General features: G+C 34.6%; 1 protein-coding gene across 3 annotated transcripts; it reads right to left on the reverse strand.

Annotated features, from left to right (window-relative positions):
- Window positions 1–1,954: 1,954 nt before the first annotated feature.
- On the reverse strand, window positions 1,955–9,795 carry LOC105058201 (thioredoxin-like protein AAED1, chloroplastic). 3 transcript variants are annotated; one of them, XR_012137139.1, is made up of 10 exons: window positions 9,350–9,795; window positions 7,648–7,694; window positions 7,444–7,558; window positions 6,663–6,707; window positions 6,524–6,583; window positions 6,291–6,386; window positions 6,012–6,164; window positions 5,777–5,821; window positions 5,530–5,645; window positions 5,002–5,311 (listed from the first exon to the last, which is right to left on the reverse strand). XR_012137139.1 is itself a non-coding variant. In XM_010941058.4 (8 exons), the coding sequence occupies exons 1-7, from the start codon at window positions 9,635–9,637 to the stop codon at window positions 6,045–6,047; spliced, it is 771 nt and encodes a 256-aa protein (XP_010939360.1). In that variant the 5' UTR covers window positions 9,638–9,792; the 3' UTR covers window positions 1,955–2,413; window positions 6,012–6,044. The 3 variants fall into 3 exon arrangements, 1 of the variants encoding a protein (XP_010939360.1); XR_002166116.3 differs by having other exon boundaries at window positions 5,530–5,821; XM_010941058.4 differs by lacking the exons at window positions 5,002–5,311; window positions 5,530–5,645; window positions 5,777–5,821 and adding an exon at window positions 1,955–2,413 and having other exon boundaries at window positions 9,350–9,792.
- Between the last annotated feature and the right edge of the window lie 8,677 nt (window positions 9,796–18,472).

Here is an 18,472-nt window from a genome sequence, read left to right on the forward strand (position 1 = left end):
CACATGATAATTATTACTATCATTCTTTCTAGAATTAAACAAAGTATAGAAGCAAATTACTTTTGCTGCATATTTTATAGGAGACAAACCAAAAGAAGAAACTAAAGTTATTATTTACAAAATATTCAATAGAGAAAAAAAAATGTTTTTTCATATGATTCTCTTTGTTCTCTAAATGATATTTCCTTAAAACATAACATAACTCAATAGAAAGATAAAGATATGCACATCATTTTGATTTCTATTTTGTTCTCCAAATGACCCAAAGATTTCAAAATAATTCTTCTTATCTTGAGAAATCATATAATAAATAAATTGCATGTGATGAGGCACTTTTTTTTCCCTTTTGACTCCACAAAAATTATAAATAAGATGTAAAAGATAAAAATAACCTGCATAATTTTTCTTCTTCAACAAATATTGACTATCAAGAAAAAACTTAGTTTTTTGAAAAGGAGCACGCAAAAAAAAAAGATACATCATTTATTTCAACAATTTTTAGATTAAACAGAAAATCTGAACGATATCATCCTATTTTACTGTCCAAATTAGGAAAATTTAATACCAGAAAATTTTAAAAAAGAAAAAGAGAAAAATAATCAACTGCACCCTTGTGTGTGACAGAGAAGAAAAAATAGAATCATCAAATACGATCCATTCTCTCCAGTTAATAGATAAAAACTAACAGTAAATACAAGTTGCATAAATCAGTTCTTCTTGTCCTCTCTACAAGGTACAAACTACTTATGATGAAGGAAAACTCAAAATCTCTTCAAGAATTTTAGCAATGGTGAGATTGAGAATTAAACAGTATAACTAGAAAGCATTATCAAAAAAATAATGCATACATTCCTTGTACCTAAAAAAAGTATTTTCAGAAAAATAATCAAACAATATAACAAGAAAATTAAACATTAGTCTATGAGAAAGAAAACAAGCAACAAAAGAAAAAGGAAAGGAAAATGGAGGGCTTCTTGTGGTTCCTGGACCATTCTTAGTTGGGCCTTGAGTCTTAAGACCGGACCAAGAAATTTTCACTACTGTTTGCAGTCAAACCATAGTTCAAGGTCGTGTTGGATTCAAAATTGTTGGTTTCACAGCTGACTTGATTAGTTTGAAGCTTAAGCTGAATATTTCGGAGTTAAGTCAGGACGAGCATGAGTGAAATCTGGATCTACCAAATCCTCTTGGACTCTTGGTGATGAGTCTCTTCTTAGAATGGTTGCTGGTGCAGTCTAAGTTTGATGGTCTAAAATCAGGCCTTAGAATAATTTTTGTTGAGTTGTATCAGATCGATCAGGTTGATTACATCTTTCTTTTCTTTTTTTTATTTTTTTAAGACGACAGGAAGGTGTTTGTAGCGCCCACCCAATTTATTGAGATAATAAAGTTTAAACAGATGCATGCAGGACTGGGAACCTTGGTTACTGGTAACAACTTCCGGCAACTTTACCAACACCAATTTTGATTAGATCCATATAGCACCCCAATGGAGATTGGGCCCTAATTTGCAATCATGCCCAGCCCATGGATCTCAGAGCTTGGATCATTGGATTAAAACGGGCCTTGCAGAGGTCAAACTTGGGTCGAAGGGACCCACTCGAACCCTTTCTGTTCCCCTGTATCTATAAACAATCCTTTTAATACAAACAAACGCTGCGCAGATCCTGCATTTAGTTGCACGTCTGAGGAGGGTTAAAACGAACAAAAGCTTCTTTATTCCGCACATACCAATTAAACCCGCCAAGCCGCATATTCAAACATCGGCAGGGCAATTGTTTCTATCTAACCTGGATTAAACTATTCTTTCATATACATTGGAGCAGTTTATTCCATCCCCCCCTCAAACACATCTCACATGTCAGATTACAGCCAGTCTGAAATATAATTCTTAAATACAAGTCCTATCAGTATTAAAATAGATAAAATATCAATGCATAAAGTTCACTAACAGTTGAAAAAAAACGAGTATCACTATCTTGAAACAGTAGCATGAATCCACATATTTACATATTCCAGATAGCAATTGAACACAACAAAGAAGAATTCTCCTCCCTGTTCCGGCAGCATCTAGCTTTTACAAACAGAGAAAGGACCTCACACCTCACATTCCATGAAAAATGCTCTATACAATGACGTCGCATATTCACAAATGAAGTTCGCATACAGGAACCACTAGCAATGTACATACTGGAAATTGAAGCTTTTGCAGTCATCATACAAACTAGTAATTATTCAAACCTACTTAAAATATTCATCACAAGCAAAACTATCAGGATTTCCAACCTTCTTAATGTATTTATAATCAGCTGCCAGGATGTTGCATTCTTTTCACCCTAAAACCCATGCTTATGGAACAACAGGAAAATAATCAGCATGCCCCTAGGCTTCCAATTTACTTGTCCTTCATAACCTGGAAAAATGCCATTGAATTCCAACAACAAGAAGTTAAGAGATTTGGTCCACAGGTTGTCAAGTTTTCACAAAGGCCATGTACCTAAGAACTTCTCATGAAAAATTTTAATCTACTAGGTGGGAATCTAGAAGTCAGTAACAGTCTGATAATACCACATTCTTACAAAAGGTTTGGTAATCACATGATAAAAATAACTAAATAAATAATACAAGTCTGCACGTGAGGAATCTGGCATTTGAGTGAATAAAATGACACAGAGACAGCATATTACTCCTACAAAATATACCTAGGAGCACTGCAGAGCACAACAACACAATTCCCTCATTCAAGAAATGTAAAGAGTATCTTCTAGGAAATATGATCCTTAATCTGTCTACAACCAAAATTGAGTTATGCATGTAGACCTGCTAGGCAAAATATAATATCTTCTGGAAGAACCTATTAAAGCTATTTTCATTTTTTTTTATTATCTTTGGGAATTACAGATTCTCAGTGATATACTAGACAATGATCTCCAAGGAAAATGAAACTCACATGATGCATATTAATAGGTATGCTATAACCATAAGAACACTTATTACACCTTGTGGGATGCCTAAATAAATAGTGAAAAAGTATTCTTCTGAAAGATGACATTAACTTAGGGATCCAGACACCCCTGCAAACCTTTTCCGATTCCTTGGTCTCAATTCAGGCACATCGATAATGTCGACACTGAGTGTGCAACTTATACCATTGAGTGCAAAGGACATTTGTAGTGAGCACTAAATCATGTGAGAGAGAGAGAGAGAGGAATTTCCTTTAGCTGATTATCAAGCATCAAACAGTTCTCTAAGAATTCGATCAAACCAAAGGAAAATGAAGGTTCTACACAACCAGAGGATGCATGTTTGAAAGCTTAAGAAAAGAGCCTTAACCAAATATTTGTACCATGTAACATGCAAAAGAAAATTGAGGGACATCCATGATTATGAAGTCATATCCAATCTTTACGGATGAACTTCAACAAGTGGATTGAAAGCAAGAGGATGATCAGGAAGCTGCAAATCAACATGGACTGAGCAAAACTGCAAATGAATAAAATGACTCTTGAAAAGAATAAAGAAAGTCTTGCCCGTCTTTTGTTCAAAGAGGGGGGAAATGAATTCTCACTCTTACAACTAAATGGAAATTTCAGTTTATGTGAAATTAGTCCATGGTAGTCAAAACCACTTGATATTTTCCCTTAGAAGTATTAACATTATTAACCAAAAATTCCTAGATGTGCATGGTATGGTCAAACTATTCATGACAACATGCGACGAACCGCCCTGAACTCGATGGTTTAGGATGTGCCTAATCGTATCAGCGGCTCACCGGTGTGGTTCGGGCGTTCGATCAGAACGCCAGCGAAGATGGAGTGAGGGAGAAGGAAAGAGAGGAAGAGAGAGAGAGGAGGGGAGAAAAGAAAAAGGCCAGTGATAGCCTACCGAGACCATCGGAGGGCCGCCAAGGCCTTCATGGCTCCCGGTCCTTTGAAAGATGCGAGAAGAGAGAGATAGAGAGAGGGGAAGGGAGAGAATAAAAGAGAGTAGAAGGCGGTGGAGAGACCGCTGGATGGCTGTTGTGGCTACTGGACAACCTAAAATTATCCCATGGCGGCCATAGTGAAACAGGCAAACCCATTGCCGACGAAATAGGGGCGGACCCTTGTTTCTAACCCATGTCGGCCACAAGGCTATTTTGGGTCATCATCCGATGGCCTCCCCACCGCTTTCTACTCCTTCCTCTTCTCTCCCTTCCCCTCTCTCTACCTCTCTCTCTTCTCGCATTTTCTCTAATGGAGGACTGTGGAGCCTAGGAAGCCTCGACGGCCTCCACGGCCCTCCGGTGGCTACCATCGGTGTCTCCGCCGACCTCTTTTTTTCCTTTCCTCTCTCTCTCTCCTTCCTCTCTCTTTCTCTCCCTTTCCTCCTCGGTTAACCCTCATTTTCGTGTCGGTTCGAATCTGGTACGGTCCGGTATGGAGGCATACTAACTTGTACTGCTAGCCAGCCGAGGTCTAATTCCGAGTCGGTGATCCTTGGTTCAGGTAGATCAATTTTTACCAACATGTCAGAATTACCACATTGTTTAAATATCTTGATAATTCTGTTTGAGTACCATGACAACATCATTCAATAAAAATTCTGTATAACCCAATTTTCAATTTCAGTTTCACCCATGGCATGCGGGTATCTTGCCATTATGTCAAGCACGGTTATAGCAATAACTAATACAAATAAAATGAGTATAAGTAGCACCAGGACCAGGAAAAGAAAAAGAAACAAAACAAAACCTATATGCAGCTACATCTGTTCCTCAACAACTAGTAAATTTGTGCTACAGAAGACTCAGAAAAAGAAACTGATATTTCCTTTCTTAAGAATATTTTATGATTTCTTTCATGCTCAAAATAAAGATTAGGGAAACATTTGAAGGTAGTCTAAATGGACCCTATTTAGCCACTAATCAGTTCATACTGATCCCAGAGGCCCTAGCAAATCCTTCAACAATCCTGATGTGGTTGAAGTGCATCCACAAAGAATGGGCAAAATGACAATTTCTTTTAAGAAAAAAAGCTCATCATTTCCTGTCTCAGATTACACAATATACAATTTAGGCCAGAGACTGGCTTCCTATTCCTCATGTTTTAAATGCTAACAATTCTATCATTGATTGCCAATTGAACAACCCATTATTTATGACAAGGTAAAAGAATTTGATTGAAAACAATTCACTAGTGTTCCATCATGAAAGTTCTTGAATTTCCCTCCTGATCTCCAACATTGAGAATCAGACAGTTCCACTAGCTGCACAACTGTTGGCTACTTTTGGAATTAATCAGCCACCTAAAAGAAGCTCCTTCCCTTACACCTAAATGTATTACAGCATGAAGGAAAAAGACTATCAATAAAATACATGCTCTCAAAGATGCATAATATTTTCCACTTTCTGTTCTCCATGTTATGGATGTTACATAAAAAAGCAGTACTTTATATATATATATATATATATATATATATATATATATATATATATATATTGAAACAACCATATGATATCTCACATATAATAAGAATGTAGAGAAACACCTGTTGAAGCTCTACAATCATGTGAACCCTCGCCATCAATAAGTTGTCCATGCATAGTGTGCTGCTATCTTAAAAACATTGGTATGACCTAGAGAAAACATTTAGGATTTCCTTCTCTACAAAAGCAGCCAGTTCCAGAATCCAGACAGACATGGAGACACAGTCCATCTCAAGCAGTGAATTTTATATTTAAGTAGAATACAGAAAGATGAACGTACATGGTTCAGGTCATTTACAGAATTCTGACCTGCAGACTGAAAATGGTGTACTATTTGAAGAACAAACACGTGTGCTGCATATGCACATGGTCAAGCTCAGAATGACACAGTAAAAGCATTTTTTTCTATTATCAACCTATGGCTGATTCTAAATAATTATTAACTATGACTATCTGCAAGAGTAACCCTTCTTTAATGTAACCGATAACAAGAGATTTATCATTTGCACCAAAAAGCCTAAAGCCATATCACTTGATGACTTACCAAGTATACATATTTATGATCGGCAAACTAGAGTCATGCAACTGGAACCTTGCAGCAGACATCAAAAATTTCATCCAAAGGTGCATGATCACCAGTCCCTTCATCTTTTCTTGCATACAACAACTGCTTCCCTTTGAATACAAAGATACCGCCCTAATAAAAAATGCCAAAATTCAATTGAGAAATTTGGAATGCTGAAGTAATCAACTCTATAGCAAGATTGATGTTAATGACAAAAGCTCTTGAGCACAGAGGACGGGCAAAAAAAAAAAAAAAAACCTGTTGCAGGACACTGGCCCTATCATCTGGAGTAGCTGCAATTGTATAGTTCCTTACTGCTTTCTTGAGAGAATCAAATCTTGAAAACACTTTGGCCTGTTATATGAAAGTCAGGAAAAAAAGGAAAAAGAAGGATGTAAATAACATGTTCAATATTAAATTGATTTCGCTTTTTCCTTCATTGGTGCAAATTATATAGATAATGCAAATTTAAGAACGAAAATAACACTTACACTGGCTGGATTGAAAAAGGTACGGCTCAAACCATAATATAGGCCCAGAACATCATATGCCTGAAAAATTAAGGTAAGGGAGCTTGTGCTCATGGAACTTCAAGGCAAAATAAATAGGAATCATAGCATCACTCATCACCTTGCGGTCTGGATCTGCATAAAGGCAATCCAGTGGAAATGGTAGCTGCATAATGAAAAGACATAGATATCAACTAACGCATCAATTCACATAGGTGGCTTGCATTGTTCTTGACGATGATAAATAGAAGTTTCATGATAAAAGGTTTCTCTTTTGAGAGGAAAGAGATGGGAAAAGATCCTCTACCAAATATTATTATGAACTTGCATGCCAGAATGTAGACTATCAGCAATTCAAAAATTCATGCTTCCTCAATTTGGAAAGGATGAATCATGAGATAATCACTGCAAACTTATGATCAAGTAATAAAATTGGTTGATGCTGTATGCAAATCTTTTTAGATGCCTAAAAAAAGGTGAGCAGGACCACCTTTTCTGCTATTGGATTTAAGCACATGCTATGGCCGCATTTGATTTACAGAAAACAGTTTTGGAGGGACATTGCATCCATTGATGAAACTTTCTAGGAAAAATGAAGCCATTCTAAGTTCTTATAAGATTTAGAACAAGCTGATGCCATACAACAAGACATTACTCAATAAGTTTACCAGCTCTTGGAAACCCATTATTGTTACTAACAGCAACACCTCAACATGCAACTGTGACTACTAAAAAAACCTATCAGCATTATTGAGAGATGGAGCAATCTAAAATAATCAAGTCCAATGGCTCTATTCTAGTCACCACAAGACCTCAAGTATATAAGCTAAAAATTCCATGTTCTGCATGTTTATCATGTTATACATATCACTAATAAATTATAAAACTAGGAGGATGAATACCCGGTCAGCAAGAATACGAGCTTTGTCAGGAGTACCAACACCAACTGCAACTAGTTTAACACCAGCCGAGTCAAATCTTGGTTTTGCATCTTTCAGAACAGAAGCAAGTTCCCAGCTTAAGAATATGAACAAAGGAAAGGAACTATGGTCATGTTCTGATCAAAGAAAACAATGATCCTTTTCCACTATTGATTATCCTCTCACCAGCAAGGACACCCAAAATGCCTCAGAAGTGCAACCACAGCCATTCCCTGAAAAAACATTTAGTTGAAGAAAGAGTATCAAGATAATGAGACAAAGGAACAAGAAAGAAATAGACTTGTATATTATTTTTGGATTACACCTTATGAAGCAGATCATAAATAAGGAAAATAAGCAAACCATCATGATGTGCTTTATATAATTCCTTCTAACAGCTAATATCAAAAATCTTTTTGCAGTCATTCTTCACATTTACATATACTTCAACCAAGTACAGGAGCCCCCTCTAGTGGATTCTTTCTAGTCCCTTTGCGAAACACTAAACAACTTCAATGTAGTATTGCTATGTAATATGTCTTGAAAGCAACCACAGCATATGCGGTGGACCGACCAATAGGAGCTCACCATGAAGCCACAAGCCAACCAATAAACGCTCGCCACATAGCCAATCCTAGGAGGGCCCAAAGAGTCCTTGGAATTTCAAACTCCCCCATCCCCTCCCAACTATTGATAGCTCAATGACGATCGCAAAAGGTTTCCATAACCGCAAGATGAGCGAGCGATCCACGTAGGCAAGACACATGGGCAAAATGCTTAGGCATGATCTTTGGACGAGGCACGATTTATTACCAAAAATAGATGAAACGCATGCCCAATTTCCTTAGAGACATGTACCAGCCCTCACCAATATAAACCAATCCCGTGGACCCTCCAACCAAGTTTTCCTAAGTTCTCTAAATGCTCTTCCGTACCCCTTTACACTGTCACTCTGCTGCTCTCACAACATCTCTACTGTTTCTTGAGAGTTGAGTTTGACTTAGGCATTGGAGGATCCTCCATTGGACATTCTCCGACAAGTGGACTTTCTTTATATGTGGTATTTCAGATCAGATTGCGGCATCAAAGCCGCCATTTAAGCACAGTTTCTCCATTCTTTTTGCCTCAGAGATGTGCTGCAACGTTCAAGCCAACCTCTCCGATCAAGACAACAGACCAGCAACTTTGCCAACTGGGCATCTAGGTCAGGCCTGATCTCAGCAACAAAACTATGCTTTATACTTCATACTTGGTCCAATCTACTCCTAAACTTAGATTACTTTCTAATATTTCCATCGATGCCAAGTAATCTCTACCACACTTATGTTATGCACCAAACATTCTCATATACAGTGTCAAATTCTTATCTAAAATGTGCAAATATTTTCTAGAATGTTTCATCACGAATAAAAAATTGGAAACCAGGCAAGAAACACTCGCTTTTATTTTGTACGTAGCATAGCTAATGTCACCAAATATTTTTTAGAATGTTTCATCCCAAACAAAAAATTGGAAACCAGCCAAAAGACACTCACTTTTGTTTGATTTATTTCTCTTTTAAGAAATAGGGTGGACTTTCCTCCCCATTTTCTTTTTTAAAAAAATATAGAAGTTACAGTCAGAGGCTTTTTTTTTTCCTTTTTCATAGTGTAAAATCAGAGGCTTTTCCTTAATTTGTTCCACAAAAGCTTCTTAAAGAGTTCTCGCTCGCCGGAATTTGATGGATAATCAATTCATACATTTCCAAAAGACTCGAATTCCACCAACCCATGCAGTTCACAGCAATTCTGTCACGGACCGATCACCAATTTTATCACCACTACGAGAAGAATATGAAAAAAGTGAAGGAGAAAAAAAGGGAGACAATTAGGAGAAGGGAGGGTCTGACCTCGTTCTGATCCCAAAGATCCCTAAAGAAGACCGGCTCCCCGGTGGAGGCGGCGAGGATGCTGACATCGCCGAGAGCGTCGACGGCGGTCGCGTCGAAGCCGGACGTGGGAGAAGCCCTGACGGCGGAGGGAGAGGAGCCCATCGCGGCAGTCCGGCGGATCGCCGGAGGGAGGAGACGACGGCGAAGGCGGGAGATGGAGAGGGGAAGGGCATCTGGAGGAGAAGAGGAGGGCAGAAGAGAACGAGGCGAAGGGGATAAGGAGGAGGAGAGGGAGAAGGTCGCCATATAATTTAATTCGGGGAGGAGCGGAAAGGAGGCCTAACTTAACCGATTGATTTAATTCGATTTAATGATTCTTTTTCTGTCTCCAGTTTTCTGGGTAGAAAAACACGGCGGCGGAAGGAGGAGGAAAGAAGAGCGAGAGCGACATTTGTGGCTGGGGACGACACCGGCGATACACCCGCCAGCAGCACGCATGCAGTGCTCGTGACTCATTTTCGATTATAAAAATATATAATAATAATAATAATAAAATTAAATTAGATCGGCACAGATGAAATTTTAAAATAACTAGTTTAGAATCCATATGATGTACGGCATATATTTATTTTTTAAATAATATTTTTATAAATTAAAATTTTAATATAATATAAAAATATTATAAATAATATTAAATATTTTAAATTAAAATATAAATTTAAAATATTTAAATAATAATAATAAGTAATATAATTATTTTTATTTTTTATTAATAAAAAAATTAATTTTTAAATCAATATTTTCAGCATCAATTATTTCAGAATCTTCGTCATTAAGCAGAACATGACTATCTATTTACATCCCACAATATCTCTTTTCTTCATAGTCTATCAATAAACATAATATATATTTTATTATTATATAATTTTTTTATTTTATTGAATTTTTAATCATCATTAAAGGTTTACTTCAAAAAAAAAAAGTAGAGACAAATTTTTTGATAGTTGAATTGTTAATAACTTCTTAGTTCCAGTAGCTCAGAATTTCATCCATAATGACTAAGAGACAATGATGATCTATATATATATATGAGATTAGTAGTTTGTGTCCGTTTTATATGTATTTATGAATGGATGGTTAAGTAATAGTAGGAGGTAGGCGGTAGTCATATTGTATTTATATTTATATGCATGATTGTAGCAGTTGACCTATGGGGACAATCCTAATTAATATTATTTTTGTCCTTAGATTCAAAGTCAAAAATATGAAGATCCAGTAGAAAAAAATTTTTATATAATAAATATTTTGTCAGAGTTTAATTGTAAAACATCTCTAAATTAAATTAACTCAACGAATTATCAAAAGAGCTTAATTGAATATAATCTTTATCAAAAGCCTAAATGTAAGATTTTTTGTTTAAATAAATAGTTCTATGTCGGATTTCAGACCGAGTTGGAATCCAAAATTTGAATTTATTAGGCCCATCTTCTTCCTCTTTTCTTTTTTTTCTCTGATTGCTGGAAACCGTAAAGATATTACGGTAATTATAAATAAAAAAAATAAATATGGTTGAGGGATTTTTTTTTTTTTCTCTCTTTTGAGATGAAATGTGGTAGAGAGAGAGAGATGAGCTGTGGGGTCGGAGAGGAAGCATGGGACTAAAAATGAAAAATTTGAGCTCCCTGGCCCACGGAACAGCATAATTTTTAAATGGAGCACTGACACGTCGGATTTCGAGAAGAGGCCCACGGAAGGTTGGGTGCTTTTTTTTAGCACCTAGATACAATATATGGACAAAGATATCATAAATCAAGAAAAAGATCACAGGAGGTTGTACTATCATCTACAGGCCAGCGTTTTGCTAGAACACCCTTGTCAATGCTGACAGACAATAACATAATATTACCAAGGCAGAAGGTACACTATATTCGTAAGAGGGATGGCCAAGTTATGTTGGAGGGGTGTATGACTCGTGGTGGAATCAAATAAAAATGCTGTAAAAAATTGTATGGTCTCTCCAAGTTTCAGACTCATGGTGTTACTAATTAGAAGGCACCAATCAAATACGCTTCTCTTTCTCTCTTTCATAAAAAAAAAATACAATACACTCAACCTCACATCTATCATCCAAATAGTCCACATCATCAATCCGTGATATCTAATTCAACGGTTCCTATTTGCTCCACCACCCAAAATAAAATAAAAGCATCCCACCCCTAGCCCGTGCGGACTCGATTCATCTTCATCCAACAGTTGCCGGGTTCGAAACTCAAATTAAAATGAAAAAGAAATAAAAGACCGGGGGTGGAGCGGAGAGAGAGGAGATAGGAGGGAGAGAGAGAGAGTAGGAGAGGATGGAGAGAGGGAGAACAGGAAAACAAACAAAAGCACATCGCGAACTCATTGCGATGATTTTTTTCTCTGAAGGGCTCGCTCGATGGAGGAGGGAGGGGAGAAGAAACTTAGAGGAAAAAATTGTAAATATCTCCAACTCCTGGGGTGAGGCTCAAGGTTCCTTCGCTCGTCCCCTTCTTGCTGAATCTAGCGTTAGGTCTTTTCTTTCTCCTCTTCTGTGTGGCATCGTGACAGCGCATAAGAGATGTGAGAGTGTGATCCAAGAACGTGAACGACATCGTCGGAGTAGTCATGATAGTAGGGAGTTGGGGGGCCGGTCCTCTCTCCATCGTTCGAGCCCTTTTTTTTTTTTCTTTTTTAACCACGTGTCATGCAACTGTTTAGCCACATGTCGAATGGAGACGCCTTAATGCAGTTGCTCCATTTTTATATATATATAATAGATTACAGTTTTTCATCCGACGTTTTGAAAATATACAACCTATCACTTGATTTTTGCTATATATATATATAACTCTTTATTAATATTTTTTTGTTAAATAAGTTAATAGTCTTATTAACATTATCATTATATAATTTATTTAAATTTTAATATATCTTATATTTTTATTTTTATATTTTTTTAATTTTAACTTTATATTAGATCAGAAGATTATATATATATTTTTAAAATATTAAATAAAATTATATAATTATCCCAAACCGCAGGAGAGTCAGAGTAATTACTCTAATAATAGTAATAGTAATAGGTGATGATGAGGTTGTTATTTTATTGGCCCTGACACCAAGCAGAAATGGGAAACCAGCTATCATTGTTTCATTTATTATGTTGGATAAGATGGTGCAATATATTAAGAGGAGCTCTTTTCCTAAATAATATAAAAAAAATTATTTATATAAATAATTTAAATTTTAATTTATTTATCAAAATAATGTAAAAGTAAAAAAATATCATTTTGAATGACGTTTTCTCCCTGCCACGTCATCCATATTTTTCCACATAGGCATCATCCAAAAAAATAAAAAATAAAAAACATCATTTAAAATGGTGTTTTTAAAAACGCCATTGAAAATGACGTTTTCTATTTTTTCCCTTCAAAAAAAATAATAGAAAAAAATGGGAAAATAATAATTTTTAAAATTTTAAATTAATAAATAAATTAAAATTTTAATTTTGAATGAAATTTAAAATATAAAAATTTGAATTTGTAATTCAAATAAAAAAGATAATTTTAGATGATTTTTTTTCAAATTAATTTTTTTTAAAAATATCTAAACAAAAATCTTAAAATTTTTAAAAATTAAAAATATCATAGAAAAAAAAGAGAAAGAAATACGAAAGAAATAAAAATTATAAATTTGAATTTAAAAAAATAAAAATTTTAAATTTAATTCAAAAATATCATTTCAAATTCTTGCCAAAAATGTTCAAAAAAATAAAAAAAATAAAAAATGATATTAAAAAATAAAAAATTTAAAAAAATCAAAAAAATAAGAATTATAATTTGAAATTTAAAAGAAATAAAATTTTTAAAATTAATTAAAATAAAAATATCATTTCAAATTACTTTCTCAAATTCAAATTAATTAATTTAAAAAATATTGCAAACAAATAAAAAAATAGCCAAAAAAATTTCATAAAAATAGAAAGAAATGAAAAAAATATAAAAATTATATAATTATAAATTTGAATTAAAAAAATTAAAATTTTAATTTGAATTAAATTTTGATAAAAAAATAAATGCCATAAAAAAGTGAAAAAATGAGGAAAAAATATGAAAAAAAAGAAATTTGTAAATTAAACTTTAAAAAAAATAATAATTTTAACTTTAATTCAAATAAAAAATATTATTTCAAATTACGTTATCCATTTCAAATTATTTTTAAAAAAATTTATCTAAAGAAAAGAAAAAAAATATTGTAAAAAAATAAAAAATACCCTAAAAAAAGAAAAAAAGGAAAAAAAAATAGAACTGAAAAAAATAAAAATTATAATTTTAATTGAAAAATAAAATTTATAATTTTCAATTTTAAGAAATAAAAATTGTAATTTTAATTGAAATAAAAAATATCATTTTAAATAATTAAATTAATTTAAATATAATTATTTAAAAAATATTTTAAATAAAAGAAAAAATACGTAATAGAATGTCAAAAAGATAAAAATAGAATAAAACTAAAATTAAAAATTTTAAATTATAAAAATTTTAAATTGAATTTCAAAAAAAAATGTGAAATTATAATTATAAATTAAAAAAAAATTAACTTTAATTTAAATTAAAAATTATCATTCAAATTACTATCCTCATTATTTAATTAAATTTATTTATTAAAAAATTATAAAAAAATAATTAAACAAATTAAGAAAAAAATTTAAAAAAACCAAAAAAAGGAAAAGAGAAAAAAAAAGAAAAAATGCCAAAGGGAATGGCGTTTTCTCCTTTCCCCCCTTCTTCTCTCCTTCTCCCTCTTCTCCCTTCTCCCTTCTCCCTTCTCCCTCTTCTCCCTCTTCTTCCTTCTCCGACGTCTCTCCGGTGGCACGGCGGCACGGCGGCGAGCTCTCGACGGCGGTTAGCTGCCTCCTCTCTCTCCCTCTTCCTTTCTCTCTCTCTTTCTTTTTCGTTGGCCGCCGGCGTCAGAGGGTCGGTAAAAAAATATAAGGAATAGTTTTGAATTAAAAAAAAAATCTAATTTTAATTGAAATAAAAAATATCATTTTAACTTACTTTTCTCATTTAAAATTAAATTTTTAAAAAAAATATCAAAAAATAATAAATTTAAAAAATAAAAATTACCATAAAGAAGCCAAGAGGTCGACTCACAAAGTGTGCCAGGCAAAAATTTTGCATGCCGTTCAGCCTTTTTAGCCATGAGTTGATTCATGGGGTCGACTCAAAAATATAAACCTGTTTTTCTTACAAAATACACTTCCAAAAATATTGAAAATGCCTCCAATAGATTACACATCTTTTGTTCTTGCTCTTGAGGCTTCTGAATCAGATCTGATAAAATTATGATTTTGCCTCTGAAATATAATAAATCTTTTTTCAAGCCAAAATCATTAGTAATCCCCTCAAATACTTTGTAATCATCAAAATCAATTCAAAGAGCAACATTCGATATATTAGTATTTACGTTATAATTTTTATAGTCTTTTTAGCATAATTTTTTCTCTCCTAATGTTCTGAGACACATTCGAGTATGTGTATCCATACGCACAAAGCATAATATCCGATCACTTGAAATTAAATAATATAAAATAAAATTAATATTTAATATTATTAAATAGAATAAAAATATCAATCGTACAAAAAATAGTACAATAAAAATATAAAAAATACTAAGTACAAATATAACAAAGACTAAGTCCCACAAGGACGTCGCGGTGCCCGTGGTCGCTTGGACCTTCTCAGGAAGGTCCTCTTCGGCTGCTCCTACTGTGATGGCTCCTCCCCTATATGAGTGGAGGAGATCTGCTGATCATGCTGCTCAGAAATAATTGATGCTGTCGGATCATCTACGGACTGAGAGACCCATTCAACCCTCTCATCTGGATACACGGATGGACCTGAAAAGAAAGTATCATCCTCATGTGGCCAACTGGTACCCGGTGATATCATCTAGGGGATGTAGGAAGAAGAAGGCGCTGCCATCTGTGGATCAAAAGACGGTGGCATCTGTGCAGCATCTAATGATGACATCTGCAGAATATGCGGTGATGACATATGTGAAACATATGGTGACGGCGTATATCTCATATCTGACATCGGAGCTGCTCCATACCAAGGCGCACAGCTATATAGATCAACACCAATCGCCACCAATGTTTCAGAACTTGTTCTCTCTATCTCCCGCATTATCCGAATCCGTTCGTCCTCGTCAGTCATAGATAAAGCACGACGAGCATTCAACACGAGATCCGACATAGAATCAGTCTACAAAATAAAAATAAAACAGTCAATATAGTGTAAAATATAAAATAAAAATATAACACAAATAACATAAAGTAATTTTCGTAATCTTACCAAAAGATGCATAATAGAACTCTCGTCCTCGTATCCAAGAACTGCATACTGAGACTGTCTAATGACTCGCACCGTAATGCTAAAAAACCAAGCCATGTAGTCATCGGTATATGAATGGCCTCTCAAAATAGGATCACCATGAATAATGTGATCTCAACGTGCATCCCAAATATCGATATACTTTGCATGTCTGATACGCCAGTCAATATGAGCTCTCTCTCATCGATCAATACGATGAAGTCCTTGGCTGGTATCAAACTGCTCTGGGATGCCCTGAATTTGACCAAACTGCCGCAGGACACGATCGAAAAGATGCCACTCTACCATATCAAAATAAATAAGTGGCACCCTAGCAGTCCATATGTCGTGTCCAACTGTACACATCTGCGACAGTATAGCCAATATCTCATCTGTATATGGCTCCCGCAAAAACTGATATAGTTAAAATAAAAAAAATTAGTAAGCTAAAATTTTAATAGATTATGAATACTGTAAAATGATATTTGTAAAAAATTTAAAATTTATCCATCTATATGTATCAACTAATGTATCCAACTGGCACCTATAAACCCATGCCACTCTCGTCGATACGTGATGAACGTTGAATGCAATGTTCCATCTGTTTCATAATGTATTAATGTTAAATAAATTTTATCGAATTTAAAATAGTAAATTTGAAATAAAAAAAAATATTTTGATACCTATATCCCAGTGGTCCGTCTAGTCTGAATGGAATATCAGGATCCTGCTGCTCTGATGGTATCTCGAGCAACTATCGTCGTAATAGACTGATAGTCGGCATACGCTCCCATATCCAAATCTACAAATTTTAAAAATTAAATAGATGATATACCCAATATAAAATATAATTAAATATTAAAAATAAAAATTTTTAATTCACATACCTGTAATAATACAATATAACCATCAATTTCGCTCTAATCAGCATAAGAATCCCGACACATAGCTCTGTATAAGCAAACTAGTACTGCACCGCCCCAACTGAGTCGACGAGCGAAGTCTAAATCCTCTAATAATGGCAAAAACATCAACTTCATCTTATTCGATGAAGTATCGGATAACAGGACACCACCTAACAACCGCAGCACCTGACCTCTAACATACTGCTGTACCATCTTCTCTGGTGCATCATCCGCAATATGAAAATATCGATAACGATCATCCAAACACTCAATCCTGAGTCATGAATGATCGAAAAAATATGCGTCGGGCTCAAACCCTAGCAATCGCAAGCACAAAGCCTGCCACTCCAGAATGGTAAGCGTGGGATCAACTCCGTAACTGGATCGCCGTCAACTGGTAGTCCAGTAAGGATGCTGACATCCTGTAAAGTGATGGTCGCCTCATCAAATGGAAGATGAAATGTATGTGTCTCTAGACACCATCTCTCAAGCAAAGCAGTAATAAGACCAATGTCCATATGTATACGACCAATCCGATATACTCCATAAAATCTCAGATATCGTAAATAATCTAACACTCTATGTGGGATATCCTCTGTCCTCCAGAAGTCAGCATCGGATCATCGTAGACGAAGGTGTCTGGGCTCCTGCAATAAAATATAATAATTAGATAACGTACATAATTTTTAAAATAAAAATTTAAATAGTAAATAGGATTGAAATACTTACGCTGCAATCTAAAATAGTCTGTGATCGATGGTGCTCCTGTAATGTAAGAATACTGCTGTCTCGAGGACCGAGATACCATGGATCGTAAGCCATAATACGCTAATGAATCTAAAATAACGATATTATCATAGATGTATTAAAAAATAAGACACAATATATTTTAAGAGATTTTTTTTAAGACATAATATTGTCACACAATACAACTTAAACACAAATTTCAGTTCATCTCAGGATATTAAACACGTAAATTCAAATACAATCTCACAGAAATACATAAAACAAAGACGAAAATAAGTCTTCAGAGCCTTTAATTTCTTCCACTGCTTGCAGTTGAAGTATGTTGAAGTATCCTAGGACAGCGACGGCGGTCATGACCCTGTTTCCTACAAATGCCACAGTGGTTCTTATTTCTTATTTGCCTATCATCCATCTCATTTCGTAGTCTCGTTGACTTTGGTCTACCTTTCTGCTTGGGTCTCAAACAATGATGATCAGGAACACATTTGAACATACGTGTATGCATCCAATAATCTTCATGTGGTAATGAATTAAAATCACCGCTCCAAGCATTCATATATGCTATAATTGTATATGTATCATCCACAAAATTACTAAAATGTATAGCAATTTTTTGACACACAGCTAAAACATGTGAACATGGATATTTGTACATGCTCCACTTTCCACAAGAATATTTTCTTTCAGCTAAAGTAACAGTATGAGAATTTCCTCCACCTTGTAACCCTCCGCTTGCTCTCCTCGTAAGTACGTCATATATACCTCTTTGAAAGATGAATGCTGTTACTCGGTGCTGGTTAGCTTTAACTTGATCTTCAGCAATCTTAATTGCAATATGAGGAGTAAAAAGATTATTTGGATTCTTCTCTACATATCTCAAGGCTTGGGCATGCCTCGTATTGAAGTATTTCACAAGACGATAAAATGTCATTGGAACACAAGCTGTAATAGGCACATTTCTAGTTCCTCGTAAAACACCGTTAAAAACCTCCGACAAATTTGTAGTTAAGACACCATAGCGCAGGCCATCATCATGTGCCAACGTCCACTTCTTCTTTTCTATTTCGGACAACCAGCTCCAAGCCTCTTCA

This window comes from Elaeis guineensis, chromosome 15, assembly GCF_000442705.2.
Source record: "Elaeis guineensis isolate ETL-2024a chromosome 15, EG11, whole genome shotgun sequence".
Lineage (NCBI taxonomy): Eukaryota > Viridiplantae > Streptophyta > Magnoliopsida > Arecales > Arecaceae > Elaeis > Elaeis guineensis.